This window comes from Mercenaria mercenaria, chromosome 7, assembly GCF_021730395.1.
Source record: "Mercenaria mercenaria strain notata chromosome 7, MADL_Memer_1, whole genome shotgun sequence".
In the NCBI taxonomy this organism is placed as follows: domain Eukaryota; kingdom Metazoa; phylum Mollusca; class Bivalvia; order Venerida; family Veneridae; genus Mercenaria; species Mercenaria mercenaria.
In genome coordinates, this window is record NC_069367.1 from 7,282,251 (window position 1) to 7,298,718 (window position 16,468).

Below are 16,468 nucleotides of genomic sequence, written 5' to 3' on the forward strand. Positions count from 1 at the left end.
ATAAATCTGATAAAAGCAAAATTATATTGTATTCTGGTTATTATTTCTCAGATGTTATAATTACTAAGTGTGCTACTAATCAGTTCCCTTGTTAAAATAAATGTTTATAATTATGCGGTCATGTAAAGGAAATAAAAAGACGAACTCCGCTGTGTTTTTTTTTCTTTCATACTGTTAATACATTTTTTTCAAAAGAGTAAAATAATGGCCCAGTTGTTCAAAACTTTCGTTAAATTTAACGAATCGTTAAGTTAACGGTCGTTAAATTTTGATTTTACAAATCTACGTTAAAAGTCACATACCTTTTTAAGTAATGTATTATGTTGCTTATCCTCAGTTACGTCTCTGGAAGGGGATTACTGGCTGTAGTTGATGAAATCCTGGTCCAGAATAGCCTCAATATCATTGAAGTAAATATCCAAAAATATCCAAACACATGCACTGAGAATGATGTATTATTGCGCAGACATGCGCAATGCGGTACAAAGTAGTTCCTTTTAACTACAATTTTACAAATCTACGTTAAAAGTCACATACCTTTTTAAGTAATGTATTATGTTGCTTCATTTAGAGATAATGTGACAAATGAAGATCCGTAAAGGAGCACAAGTGTGGACAACTGACATGTACATTTAAAGTAATATCCTTGCATGAATTGCTCAAATATTTACAACTGGTAGTGATCTCTTCACTGAATGTAACAGAACTTAAACGCAAAACTATAAAACAATAACTGTGCTGTATACACACTTTCATAATTGCGATTATGAAAACAGTTCAGTTGTATATTCCTGATCAACTCTGGGATATACATAATGGTTTAAAAAGACTTCCTTAGTCTTCCATCTTCCAATCTGCATGGCAGTCTCAGGTAGAATCCCCATTTCTACTGCTCTAGATGCACCTGCTGGCCTAAATGATTTTGAAGACCCGCCTGATTTATGGAGTTCTCCAAAATGTTGGCAACCGTATCTGCAGAAATCGCTCTGTAAGGCTCTTTAAGCGTTAAAAACAATGGAAGTTTATCGGTAGGTCGATAGCGTTCAGTTCTGTGAATATATGTGACAGAGCATGAGATTTTGGGTCCAAATGCAATTTTGGTCAAAAATGGGGTTTTGGGCTAATCTGACAGACTGACCCGTTCTGAGTAAAAATCTTCAATTTGACAACAAAAATCAGTCGTCGTCATGGAGATATTACCACTATTCGGACACTATGTTTTTGTCTAACTGTATCAAAATTGAGGTAGTATATCTTAATAATGACACCATATTTAAATAATATCAAAATAAAATACATGATAAAATAACAAAAGCAACATGCAATTAATGGTATATATTTCTTTTTGTCTCTTTCTTTCATGTAGTATAAAAATATTTATGTTCTAAAAATCGTTTCTATAGCAACACTGTCGTTTAACCTCTTTTTTAACAGTCTCTTGATGAATCTAGCAATAAATTACATAGAATGTGAAATAAATATACAATTAACTTTTTCTAGTGTGCAAACAGTTTACAGACAACTGTTTTATGACATTCTTTTGAATAAGATACAGAATTTATTTGATATCAAATTAGACAACATCCCAAAAACTAGGACATTAATCTTATTATTATAGACACCTTATCTATTAAACAGTAAGAAAGAAAATCAGGCAAGAAGATATAATTATTAGACTGTTATTATCAACTGTGAGTTTGCTAAAATTTCAAAAGACTTAGATATACTGATCAGTGAATCATTACCATGGCAACGATGTGGTATTTTCTTACAAAAATACTAACATTACCATGGCAACAATGTGGTATTTTCTTACAAAAATACTAACATTTTTGGCAATTTCTTTGTATTAAGTTGAATATTGGAAGTGTTTTTCCATATATTTACATCAAAAGCTGTCTGTTTTCTTATTTAAAAGTAAGAGAGTAGACATCATTCCATGAAAATTAATGTAATATGGTTTGAGAAATACATAATTTTCAGATACACCTCTCTCAGTTACAACTATTGCCATTTTAAGGCAGGCTTGTGTAATAACATAGTGCTTTGTTGATGCAATTATTACATATGAAGATACTAAGTATATTCACTAACATAATACAGCTTAACATATATAACATATAAACAAAAAAGATGTTGTTTACATATGATGATATCCAAAATAATTTAAAAGTTAAAGTAATGTTACCATGGCAACAGTGCACTATTTTCTTAAAATAGTAGTTTTTTGTAAATTTTCCAGAAATAATCAGAATATTCATTTAGCATCTGTTCAGTATACATTTGTTTTACACCACAAATGGTCAATTATGATCATTTATAAAAAAACAAACACCATTTTATGTAATATAACGTCTTTGAGAACTACATACTTTCCTGATATATATAAAAGATATTTTCTTGCAGAACATAGTCTGATTAGCAGAATATAAACAAGACACATGCTGTTTACATAATCAAACAAATCTAAATTATTTTAATTCAAATTTGTGTTACCATGGCAACTCACAATGTTTTGCAAAAAAATTAGCTATTTCTGCAATGGTCATGTCATGTAAAAATATCTTATAACACAATTATAACCATGGATTAACATGATTAATTCTTGAAATAAAATACATTATATTTAGCCAGTAACAAATATTTTCTGCTATATTGGTAGTTTTCTGCCATTTCTGGAAAAATCCTTCCTACACTCACACTGGCAAGCCAAGGCAGTTTTTATTGTAAAAAAGTTTCCTCCAAAGGTTGTGCTTTAATGTCACACATGTTGTAGCTTTGAAACAACTAGGATTCATTCAACAGACATGTGACTGTCTTAGTATTTCATGCATGCAGTTTTGGAAAATTTATAAGTTAAATTCTGTATTGATAGAACAATTAGGATAGTGCTTCTCAAACAACTTCACAGCTGTCATGACATCAAAACACTACTTTTACCCAATATTTCTCACAGTTGACTAAGTTTACTTTTTCTTGAAACACATTTGTAATTTGAACTAGAATTTTTAACTTTTTCAGGTCATGAGGGCAGGAAACATGGCCTTATTTGTGCAATATGGAGTTATTTGCTCATATCAGTATCTGTGACATGCATTCTGTTCCACAGGCATGATTTCCGCTGGATGATCAGTAGAACATATTAATTCCTTGTTTCATTCCCATTTACATATTGATAGTTCTTTCCTCACTGCAAAAGAAAAATTCATCAACATTAGAACTTCATTTTAATAAGATTAGTATAAGGTTACAGAATATAAGACTGTAAAGCATCTTTTTAAGCTTAAGAGAGTCTTTTTGTTAAAAGCTGAATGAAAGCAGATTGATAAGTATAAACTCATCAAAGAATCTTACAGTATTCATGTAGAAAAAGTTTTTTCAAGAATACATAAACTAGTTAAGATTCCTACAGACTAGACATACAATTCATGCAATCAAACTTAATGTAAACACAAATACTGTAAAAATAATTTTGAAAATATGAAAAAATACATACATGGTATATTCAATTATTGTATGTCATTACTTATTCACTTCTTAATGTATTATATATTTGTTGAATTGGTCTATAATCAAAATCATTTCTCTTAAAATGTTATGAATGAAATAGATCATTTATGTTTATGTTACTTTAATGTCTTTATCTTTCTTAGAACAGCAGTATAGTAACTGTAAAAAAGTATGAAGAAATTTACAAACCCCCATAAAATCCAGCTTGTTGTGTATAGACCTTCTTGGAAAATCATTTCACTGTTTAAGGTCATTGCATCAAGCCAAACAATCCTCAGTGGTTGATCTGTAAAATGAAAAAAATACTCAAAAAGGCTGAAATGCAAGATAAAAATGCCCTGGGCAGTTAGCTCAGTACATATTTAGCTAAAAGACTTCTATAAAAAAGAGTAATATGTTTGAATTCCTGGCAAGGCTTTCAAAACAAAATGTATCTAAAGTTTATTTATTTTACCAAGTGGTTTTTAGTCACTTGTCAAGAACAGTACAAAATGGTGAGGAATCCAGATATAATGGCCAAGTGAACAGTATGCAAATTTAACATGAAAAGCTTTGGACAAAACTGTCTCTTTCCAAGTAAAAACAATATCTACTATGCCCTGTAGAAGTTTATGTATGGACTGATTTGACATACATGTAAGAAATTAGTGGTTGAAGCCGACAATAAATGTGTTTCAATTATATCTAATCAGTCACTTTTCATGGCATGGCTGTATTTATAAAATGATCAGGGCTTTAACTTTAATATGTAACTAAACATTATGACTGGCTTTTGCAATTTTTGTCTGGCACCAGAGTCACAAGGTCTTCATGTAATTGTCTTGCATACAGATTCTACTGAATAAGAGTCAAAACCGATTTAAAAAAAGTTAAATTCATGGCAAATTTAGTAAATAAAATATAGTCTACAATATACTGACACTTGTAAATAAAATGTGATTGTGAACTGCGCTAAATCTACAGCGAATCTGTCATTAGTGTCAAATCCGGGCTATTTTTGGAAAAGATATCGGACAAAACTGTCGATATGAACTCAAATAATATTCTTAACACTACATGTCGCTTAAATACTTACTTACCTTGAGATTCGCTAACTGTCATTCTTTATACAATCGAAATGAATCATCAAATAATTGTTTTTGGTAGTTTCATTTTCTCCGCGACCTTCCATGTTTACAAATGGCGTGTCGATTCAAAGGGGGGTAAATTATCAATCATTTGAAATTTTTAAAGAAACGGAATTGCAAAATACGGAAAGGTTTATAAATGTCACTTCATTTTCTTCTTGTGGCAAGGTAGAGTATTATTGAAAACAAGAAATGCATTAATTGCCGCGAACACGTGGTAACGTCCACCATTTTTTTTGTGACGTAACTTTAATCGATGTTTTCTCAAATGACGTAACGCCGAATTTGGACCCAAAATGTCATGGTGCGTCACATATTCTTGCAAGCATGTTGCAAGATCCATTAGTGTATCACTATTTGAGGGTACAGAAACGCGAAAACCTTGTCTGTTGGTGTCATTTTTAATTCCCCAGAAATTAATTGTCAAATGTCCATCTTCTTCAAAAGTAACATCAGTCAGTGATAGAACTATAGACTCTAATGATGATGAGTCAGAATTAAGAATTTCACTACGCGGTGCTAAATCTGAAGGTCGTGCCATGAACGTAAATGCCATAATTGTCAATGTTTTCTGACGTAATTGTTTTAAAGTTAATGATGCATTATCTCCCCATTTATGAAACAGATCCACAAACGGTTGAATTGGCATTGGAGAATTACGTTTCATAGGTTTCTTAGTTCCAGTCTTCACCAACCCTACTATTAACCTCCTAATATCTGGGTTGTGCATTGGTGATGACTTTCCGAGAGCTTCAAACAAAAAGGTAATTGCCGCGGATGTGAGATTCAAACTTGACTCAGGTCTTTCAGTCTTTATGGCCTGTTCATACAAAAATTTAGCCAAAGTAGCAGTATTTGTATTGTCTGAAAAATCTACATGATGCTGTCTACAGAACTGCACATACTGGTTAATACATTTATTATAAGTTTTTAATGTTGTAGGAGCGATACTAAAACTCACTGTTTTTGCTACTGTACTTTGCCAACCTAATACGCGTAATCTTGTTGACCAGATAGTCTCCACGCGTAAAGTTTCCACATTGGGTTCTTTAGCGGTTCTGCTTTCGGTCCAACACGAATCACAGTTCTGTTTGAAAGCGCCAAAGGTATCGGACTGGTCACTGACATTCTTTTCAAAAGATTGAACCATGGCTGACCTTGCAACCAAGGTGCTATTACTGTAGCCTCGGCTTGTTGATCTATCAAAAGTGTTAATATTTTCGGAAGTAAAGCAAATGGAGCGTTCACGTAATTGTTGTGCAAGTTCCAATCCTTTTGAGCGAGTGCATCTACGCCCGACGTTAGCGGATCCCAAAATAAGGAATTGTAAGTTGGAAGTTGAGTGGTCATCATGGACCCAAAACGATCGATCGTGTGAGGTCCCCATATCTGGTCGATCCACTGAAATAATTTTGGGTGGAGCATCCACTCGTACGTTGAGTGAAGGCGCGATAACATGTCGGCTTGCCAATTGTCTGTTCCGACAAATAAGATGCTGTGATTGTGATGCCGTTCTGCCATGCTAGTAGAAAAATGTCCCTTGCTATGGAGTCTAATGCTTGGGATTGTCCACCCATGTGGTTTAGAAAGGCTACTACAGTCACATTGTCTGACAGAACCTGAACTTTTTTGTTTTTCAGTTCGCGTATGAATGAGTCTAGCCCCATATACACTGCTTGCAATTCGCGGTAATTTGAACTGCGGTACGAGATATCTCGACTCCAAAATCCCTGAGCCTTCAAATGACCTGTCCATGCTCCCCAAGCAAATCCGGATGCGTCCGTAACTAGCTGTACGTCTGGTATTTGACTTTGAACGATAATGCCGTTCCAATTAGCAAGAGATTCAAACCACCAAATTAAGTCATTGCAGCAATACTGGTCCAACATTAACTTATCATCCCATGAACACCTACTTCTAAGAAGTCTGTAAATATTGCGAAGCAAAAGTTTAGCTGGGATAACACATTTACACATAGAAATACACTGCCCAGCGATTCTGGCTAAAAATCTTGCCGATGCAACGGAAGTTTTCAAAATTCTTTTAATATCCTTGCGTAACTTTTTAATGCGGTCCTTAGTAATACGAATAACTGTTTCAACACCATTATTGGTAATTTCGTAACCAATGTAAATTTTAACTAAAGACGGTGTTAAATCCGACTTGTCAAAGTTAACTGTCCAGCCTAGAGACGATAAACACTGCAGCAATAGACGTGTGTGTTTAGAAATAGTACATTTGTCAGCGAACAAAATGAAATCGTCAACGTATAGTACTAAACGTAAACCCTTTGAACGTAAGAATGTTTGCACAGGGCGTAATGTCTTATAGAAAAAGTATGGGCTGCAACAGTGTCCAAAAGGCAAAACGGTCCACCGGTAATACACCGACTGAAAATGAAAACCAAGGAATTGTCTATGAATACATGCACTGGTATATGAAAAAACCCATTCTTCAAATCGAGCGTTACCATATAATCCGACGGTAAAATACATTTTTTAACAGTTTCAATATCTTCATATTTGAATTTTGGTGGTGTAGAAAACTTATTTACTTCACGCAAATCAGTGATAAGGCGAAAAGTGCCATTCTTTTTTGGTACACAATTTATGGGTGAAACACAAAATGGTTTAACATCGCATTGTTCAATACAACCTAACAAGAGTAAATCAGCAATCTCTTTCTTAATGAAGTCGATTTCTTTCAAATTAAATTGTCTATTAGGTAATTCAAATGAAGCACATTCACTTGTAAATGGAAATTTGACTCCGTCAGCAATCCATTCCAATATTGTACTAGAAGTGTAAATGTTTTCCCAATTATGTAACTGTTCTGATAAAGGATTTCTCATATTACTTGAATGGTATTAATTAGTATCACTCGAGGGCTTCTCAAATGTATGGCTTGGCATAGGGGAACGATTGCTTCTGAATGAATTATATGAATCACCTCGTCCCCGACCTGGTCGAGGGTTATAGTAATTGTTCGTGAACGGTTGACGGTAACCAAACCCTGAAGTCCGTGGGCGATACGGTGGTGCCGGACGTGGAATGCTGCACAATTCCGCTGCTATGCGAACATTGTTCAAACTTTCACTGGTAAAGCCTGAATTATTACGTTGGAGTGCTCTGAAAAAATGAGCTGTATTATTGTCAAAGCGACCTTTCACTAATAATGCCGAGAACTCGTCCTGCAGGTATTTAATCTGTGCAGTCAAGATAACTACTAATGGAGACAAGTCTACTGGCCCTTCATCCTCACTAACAGAATGCAAATATTTCAAAGCTGTTTCTGTGTATCTCCTGCATTTACTTACAACATTGAGTAGATGCTGATCCTCACGTTTAATACCATTTCTAGAATCGTGTACTTTTAGATCCGTTGGTAAAATTATTTTGTCCAAAGACGACTTCAAACAATTGAAGCGTTCCTGAATCTCATCGGGTTCAGGCTGCCTGGCTGAAGTTCCCTTAGTACTTGCACCAGGAAAAGCAGAGGCCTGGTGTGGCAAATTAGTAGCGGCCGAAGATGGCGGCTGTCTAGTTTCCGTTTCCGGTTGAGAAAAAACGTTACCAAAATGGCTGCCTCCAGCAGCACGAGACGCGGAAGCTTGACGCTGCTCTATATCCGAAAGACGCCTTTCTATACGTTCCAGAAGAAACCTGAAGTCTTCGGAAGAAGGTTGTTCCTTATCAAGAGCAAAATCCTCGCCTGATATCGTTTTGTCCATTGATTCTGTGCGATCCCCCTCCAGTGATGTTGCACTGTCGAAACACATGCACTGAGAATGATGTATTATTGCGCAGACATGCGCAATGCGGTACGAAGTAGTTCCTTTTAACTACAATTATTACGTTAGCTAACGAAATGTTAAATTTTCAGTTGTTGAAAGTGTTGTTAAAATTTTCGTTAGCTAACGAAGCGTTAAATCATCTAACGGAACGTTAAAAATTTTAACGAATCATTAAAAATTTAACAAGGACATCATATCCCATAATACACCACTTTTTACACTTCCTGTTATAACATTGAAAAAATGCTTCAATACCAAAAATTGTATTACCTTTTGTGTAGCTTTTCATGTTGTCCATATTCCTGTTTTTTTTCTTGCATATAATTTGTAAGCAGTCCCTCTTTCTTTTAACTAGTAATGTCACTGACACTTGTTTTTGTAGACTTTACTGACGACAGCACATTTAGTTGATTGTTGTTCTAGTTTAAAATACAAAACAACAAGTCAACACCATGTAAAGTGCCAGTAATCTTTCATATTTTGTCACACGTTTTCGCTACCTTCTCTTTTGTTATTCTCCGAAGTTTATACACTTCATATCCCAATATTTCCTAGTTATTTGCAATACATCCACATTCAGGTATAACTCTGCAAGTTATATCAAGGTTATTATCCAAGCACTTTTGTTATTCTTCCAATTTTATGTAAAAGTTACATCTGCAAAGAAATGTCAAAGGAAGTACTGACTGGATTAACTCCCTTTGATTTTGAGGCCCCACCTCGGGGTATATCTTTTGTTATTTTATTTTATTTAGACAGTCAATTTGATTTGTGTCTTGTGGAAGCTGTTATCTCTGACCACTTGTACTTCTCAAATATTATTTAGGAGTATAGAAACAATTATTTCAAGAATGACACAGATTTGCTTTTAAAATTAAATGTAAAGCATCAGTTTATGTTCCTAAATATATGAGCCGCGCCATGGGAAAACCAACATTTTTTTTAGGGGGGTGGGGGGGGGGGGTTTAACGTCGCACCGACATAATTTTAGGTCATATGGCGACTTTGAAAACCAACAGTGTGGGTTTGCTGTTCGCTAACATTTTCTCTAATTGCAATAGGCTTTAAAAGCGAGCAGCATCCGCGCAGTCTGGTCTGGATCAATGCTGGATGCAAACACACTATGTTGGTTTTATCATGGTGCAGCTCATATATTACTATCTCCCTTTTGTTAATCATGAAATGGTTGATAAAGACTGTTTTAAAAAGACTTTCATTGAAATTAGTAGAAATACACAGCTTTAAAAACCAAGTTTTAAACAGAGGCGATAATCACAAAAAGATGTAAAAATAAATAAAACATGCATTTTACAATTTGTACATAGAAATTTGGCTCTATTTTTTATTTCTAATTTTGTACATTTTAGTTCCTATTTGAATGATAATTGTCATCTTTAATAATCACTCACTTTAGAAGATATACTTTTTTTAGTCTAGCAATTTAAACCATAATTACTTCCCTAAATTAATAATTAAGGTCTTTGAACAGAATACAGATGTATATTGAAAGTGAAAAATGTCATTAGGTACATCAAAGAAGTATATATAAAATTATTTAAAGCTCTTGGTTCAATTGATTAAATGTGCATGGTCCAGAAGTGTAGCACTGACCCTTAAGATAGGTGCCTGGGATTTACATGTGAAACTCTGTCTCATTTTCAGGCAGAGTTTTATGCTAAATAAAAGTAAGAATGCTTAGAAATATTCATATCAAATTTGTCCTGCATCAGAACACTTTAGATCTTATATGAGACTTGACCCCCTAAGTGTTACCAGAGGTTTGAGGCTATACAATTATACCAAAAAGTAATAAAGCTTGTTCCATACTACATTAAACAGCGATTTTAGAAATTTGCTAAAAATGCAAATGTATAGTCTACAAAGAAAAAAAATTAAATGTATACTTTGCCTCAATATGTAAGTGACCAGTATGATTATGTCAAACATTTAAATTACATACATATCTAAATACTATGAAGCCAGATTATAAGATTGAAATCTTATCCCAACAATAAAAAGTATAATTTTTACACTTTTTTAAAGAAAAAATGTTGCAAATTAAGCTACATCAAGTAGCATTTTGTAGACAGAAATGACCCAAAATGTGTTATTTTGTATTTATTCCATTAATAAAGAATTTGACCTTTTGCTGCTATATATGCCACAACAAAACAATGAGAGAATCAATTTTCAGCTTATTAATTTCCAGAAAATCATTTTATAAATGACTTCACATTGATATCAAGTGCATATCAATTAAAGGGGGGTAATTTCACACCATACTGCACTTCATTGCCTGTGATTACTATCACAAGAGTAATATTCCATGTTATGATTTTAGACAGAATAAAACCACATGGAAGTATGTAGAGATAGGCCCTAAAATTTTCAATGATAGAATTACATTAAATAAAGTCTAGAAATTAATTTCCAAGTCCTTGAAATAACCAAAAATGATTTCACAAATGTGAAGTTTATGATAGTTTTGTTAATATCAATAACAGAAGTTTTAATTTTTAATTTAAAGTTGTGATCCACAAAGAATGGCAACTCTTGCCTTGGGCTAGTACTTATAAGTAGAGATCTATTAGTTTACTTCCCTTGCAATTACACAATTGAGTGGAAAATGAAAACTGTTTAAGACACAATATCATACTTTTTTGCACAACAAAATCATTAAGGATTTATTCATTTGTGTTTGATTTACCCCTCAAGACATGGTTCCTATGATTCTGTCAACTTACATATGGTAAAAAATTAACTTTTAACAAGCCAATAATAAAACGAAGTACCTGTAGGTAAATAAGAGTGCAGATAATACAGTTTTGCTTGTATCAAAATGTCACAATAGATCCACTTTTGTAATACAGAACACCTGGTAGGATTAGTAAAGGTGCAGTTATATTGATCTCTATTTCCTATGCCTAAAGTATGTAAAATCATGAATTGTGAAAACATTAAACATCAAAATGTAATATAGCTTAATTCTTCTGCTAAAATGCGGCTGATTTAATAAAATGTGACCATAAATTTTTACCAGAATTATTATGTATCTGTAACAAATTATGTACACAATATCAAACTTTTTTTTACAAAGTAATAAGGATTTGGCATTTCTGTATTATATCATTCAAAGGTACAAAGTGAAAAGATAAAAGATAGAACTGTACAAAAAAAAATAGATGAAAAATTCCTTGTCCAAGTGTATGATTTTTTACTTTCTGCTGTCTTACTACTTTTTTTCCAGTGAACAACAGACTCACAGTGAAACTGGAAATATGTGCCCTTTTAAAATATATATTTATCATATTCTCAAATCCTGTTGCATTATTTGGAAACAATATAGATTAGCCCTAGTCTTATTCAGTAGGTAAACTATATATTTGTGTAAATGTGGCACCTGACAGCATTTTACTTACTCCACCATTCATTACTTTCTCCTACACATATTAAAAATAAAATTCTTCTGGTGTGTTATACCTAGATGTAATGTATAAATGAGTGTGGACAAAAAAGTAACTAAAAAGTCCAACTTAATTTTCCTTTCACTAAATCATTTGCATGCAGTACATGCAATTAATATCAACAGTCACTGTAAAGTTTGTGGAATTTAACTTCAAATCCAAGCAGGTACTAGCTAGATACTTAGCCAGTGGTCTAGCCTGTGACATGTCCAGGAAGCAGCAGCTGTGATTAAGTTAAAAATTTCTTTATATTTTATAGTTAAATTTAAACAATTTTAAACTCAACTATCCAGCAACTAACTAATTTCCAGCTGTAGAAATCCTTTATCTGCTTTTTCCTTTTCAACTATTCTGTCCCCATTACTTTGCATGTCATGATCTTTGTGAGTGTAGGATTTCATAGTTTCTCTTTTTATGATTTATAAAATAACAATGATATATAATGTAAAAGACCATTGACTGCATAAAATGTGTTTAACAAACTACTTAAATTCTGTATTATCAAAAATATGTGGTTAGAATGCATGTATATTAGCAGCCTAAATTCATTTCCAAGTTCAACTTATAGCTGTAACAGAGATGTCTGGGTAAATCAGACATTTAGACTGAAAAAAAAAGTAACCATTTGTTAGAATGATTATCAGGTATTAGGTGTGATACCATAATTTAATTCACATGGCAGTCATTAAAAAGTACTATTTTATATATGTATCTTTAAGGAGACATATAACAGCAATTTTAATTTCAAATCATGACTTAAATTTAAAAAACACAAGCTTTGATTTGCAGTTGTGGGGAGCTGGTGGTTAAAATGTAATAATAACCATAGTTATCATGGTTATGCTTATGCAGTATTTCTGGAGGCAGCATTTGAGTTAATAAATATTCTGAATAAATAAAGTAACCATATTATTAACATCTTAAGGTCATGCATATCCATGGTCCTCTCTTAAAATTTCCTGCAACATCTAACATTGACTAGCTCCTGACTATGATATTTTTCATTTAATTTTTGTTTTTAAAGTTGTGAATATAGCCAGTCAGTATTATCCTAGGTGCAACATTACCATCACTTCTCTGAGACAATATCAGATTCTGTAAAATAGACTGGCACTAATTTTGTCACTATTATGGAAAACAAAAGAAAATCACAAAAATCTGAAATTTTGTGACAAATTCTTTACTATCAGTCTAGTGGCTAGCCTACCTCTAGGCATTATGTGACAGACACTAAATAGAAAAATTGCGGGGAAAAAAATGGTAGTCGCATAATAGCAGATTCATATAGTCCTCAGTTTTTTTTTTGCTCTGCAGAGCCATTTTTCCTTATTTTCTTTGCAATTTTTTTGCTAAAATCACATGACAGATCTATGCTGGACATGTAGGTAGCATTTTCATAATGAAATAACAAACAACATGACAAAATTTTTCATGGAAACTTAGATCATACACCACCAATTTGGGATCTCATTTTTTTAGCTGATTTTGCAGTTTGTGTGTTTGACTGAAAATATTTTTCTTGCATCAAACATGACCCCCACTTTTCTTTTGATTTTGATTTAGTACTGACAATATTCTTCAAGAAAAGGTAGTTTACAGACATTTAAAATGGGTCCTGATGTGTGATGTGGACATTGGAAATAGGTCAATTTTATATAGAATAAAGAACAAAAACTATTTAGTGTGTTATAACCTCTAACTCCCTTCATAACACTTACCACTAAGTAGGTACAGATACTAAACATTTATTTTGAAAGTGACTACAGTTGAACTGGCCTAAATGGCCACCTTTTAAGCAGCCACTTTTCTTTTAAGCAGCCAATCAGCAAACTTCCCAAACTGACTTCATATTCTTATTTCAACTTGTCTGAAGCAGTCACCTGCTTTAAACAGTCACTAAATACTTCCAAATAGGCATCAAAATAAAGAATATTAAATAAACAGTCACAGGAAATATACTGCCTCAATGGCTCAATGGTTATGTAAGGTGTTCCGTTAGGGCAAGCGCCTGCTCCCTGTGAGTGCAAAGACAAAATTGTACGATGGCGAAGTATGACAGTATGATGGTGAAGCGTAACAGTACGATTGATAAGTACAGTACAATCATTATGGCAAAGTGCAGTATTACGATGTCGAAGCACGGCAATACAATGGATATGTATGACAGTACGATGGTGAAGTGCGACAGTACAATGGTGATACTACAATGGTGAAACGCGACAGTGCGATGGCAAAGCATGACACTGATCATGTTAGTACGATGGCAAAGCACAACGTACAATATGACGTGCTGTCACCATCGTACTGTTGCACTTTGTCATCACACTGTTGCGCTTCGCCTTCCTACTGTCGTGTTATCACAATTGTACAGTTGCGCTTTGCAATTGTACTGTCACGCTTCGCTATCTTTCCGTCGTACCTTCTGGCTTCATGCTCATTGGGAGTAGGCGCTGGCCCTAATGGAACACCATGGTTTTGTGTGTCTCTGTTGTGTTATACCAAAGATGTTGGAAAAGTACTGGTAACTCCCTTGCTTGACACTCAACATTTAACTTGAGGGGTTGTTTCAGATAATTTTATAAGCTTTTGGTCACACTCATGTTATAGTTTATCATAACCATGCTACTTAGATAATAATTATAAAATTATTTATTTTGCATAATATCATAAATGTCAATCTTATAGTGTACCTGTCCAATTTTTTTAATATACTGTATCTATTTTGGCAATTCAAAGAGTTTTTAATACAAATTTAAATAAATACTCTAGGTACATGTTCAAAATATATACTTTACCAAACTTATTGGCACTTTAAATATTTTAATACTTCTAAATGTTGGTATCTAATTGCAATAAGTAACAATTTTTATTACCTCCCTTTTATAAATACAGCACATGAATCAAGCATGTTTCTTACTTAGATATATGTTTTTCATTAGTAATAACAGTTTATGCAAGAGAAATAAAGGTACATAGTACACACCTTGGTTAGTTTTTTACAGAGTAAAGAACATTTTAGATGGTGGGAAATTGCACAGTATCAAAGTTTTTTTCGTTACTCTTGTCAGGGCCTCATTCACTTTTTTATTTTTATATGTTGTAAGCAGAAAAAAATCCAAATAATTTAGTAAATAAAGAAAAGTATGCACTTGAATTTTAGTAGAGATTTCTATAAAAATAATTAGGACAGTTGATTGTTAGGCACTGTGTATTACCTGTCGATTTTCCTTTGTCATATTCTCATTGTTGTAAGCAACTTCAAAATTTGTTGTTATTTTTTGAGGTTGTGTTTAGGATTGCAAATAAATGCAAATGAAGTGGAAATCAACATGTATTTCTGAACTAATGAGAAGGGGTATCTCCTGCTTTTCTCTTATTCTGCATTGCTGGCTTTTCCAATAAACTATATTTGGCATTTCTACCATATTCAGCGAGGTCAGGAAGTATAACGATGAAATATTTGTTTATTGAATATTGTTTTATAAATGCTATACTCGTAGTAAAATTTCTCTTATCTTATATCAGTTTTATTTTACACAGGCCTACTATACTGTACTAGCTATACATAGCATGCTTGATGAATTTGATGTTGTCAGTCCTTCAAAACTAAATGAAATGACATGAATTAAATCATCAGAACTGTTGATAAAATCTCTCAACACAAGTTTCAGGCCTGTGTTTCAAAGAAATGTGGTGAAATACACAAGTTTTGAAAATAATTGGGAAATATCTTGACATGGTAGCCATCTTGAATTTCTTCGTTAAGTCTTAACGAACATTTTAAAGTACCTGCTGAAGTGAATTAAAATTTGCGATAAATTTATCGTTAAACTGTATAGTTTAACAGAATTATTGTACTAACATTTCACCAACAACAGATTTTTTTAACGAAAAAATTTAACGAAATATTTAACGAAGCTGCGCTAATTTAACAAAATTTTTATTGTTAAAAATTCTGAACAACCGAACAGTTTAACAGCAAAATTTAACAAAATAATTAACGAGCCTTCAGCTATTTAACGAAAATATCATCGTTAAATATTTAACGAAAGTTTTGAACAACTGGGCCAATGTCGTTGGCCAGAGATCTTTCTTAAAATGAAGAAAATATTCATTATCATGCTGATTCTGACATATCAGCTCCGTCGGGTGATGAGACCGATGATGAAATTCCAGTATCAGAGAAATGAATGGTCGGGAAATACTAAGATTTAGAAGGCTGAAATATTCGTACATTTATATCGCATACGATACAAATGGATACAAATAACACACCAAAACATGTTTCATAAAAAACAAAAACAAAAATGTATGTAAATAAATGCATGTTTGTAAATTTAATGATTATTTAACCGTGGATGTAAATGTTGCAATTTAACTGTCTAAGTGCGTTTCACACAATATTTATGTACATATTTAGAAATAGATTATACATCAAAATAAACCATCGATATTCACACAAAAACAGGTGTAAATTTCAAGTAATACTGATTTAAATATTCTGTGTAAATAACGTATCTATCAATTGGAATATAATGTGTTTACGTGTGAAAAAGTTAAGAAAAGCAGAAATG

At 32.9% G+C, this 16,468-nt stretch overlaps 1 protein-coding gene across 1 annotated transcript; it reads right to left on the minus strand.

Annotated features, from left to right (window-relative positions):
* Nucleotides 1-992: 992 nt before the first annotated feature.
* Nucleotides 993-7,488, minus strand: LOC128558753 (uncharacterized). The gene is made up of 4 exons (XM_053548942.1): nt 7,108-7,488; nt 4,590-6,159; nt 3,700-3,796; nt 993-3,190 (listed from the first exon to the last, which is right to left on the minus strand). The coding sequence occupies exons 1-2, from the start codon at nt 7,486-7,488 to the stop codon at nt 4,780-4,782; spliced, it is 1,761 nt and encodes a 586-aa protein (XP_053404917.1). The 3' UTR covers nt 993-3,190; nt 3,700-3,796; nt 4,590-4,779.
* Nucleotides 7,489-16,468: the final 8,980 nt, after the last annotated feature.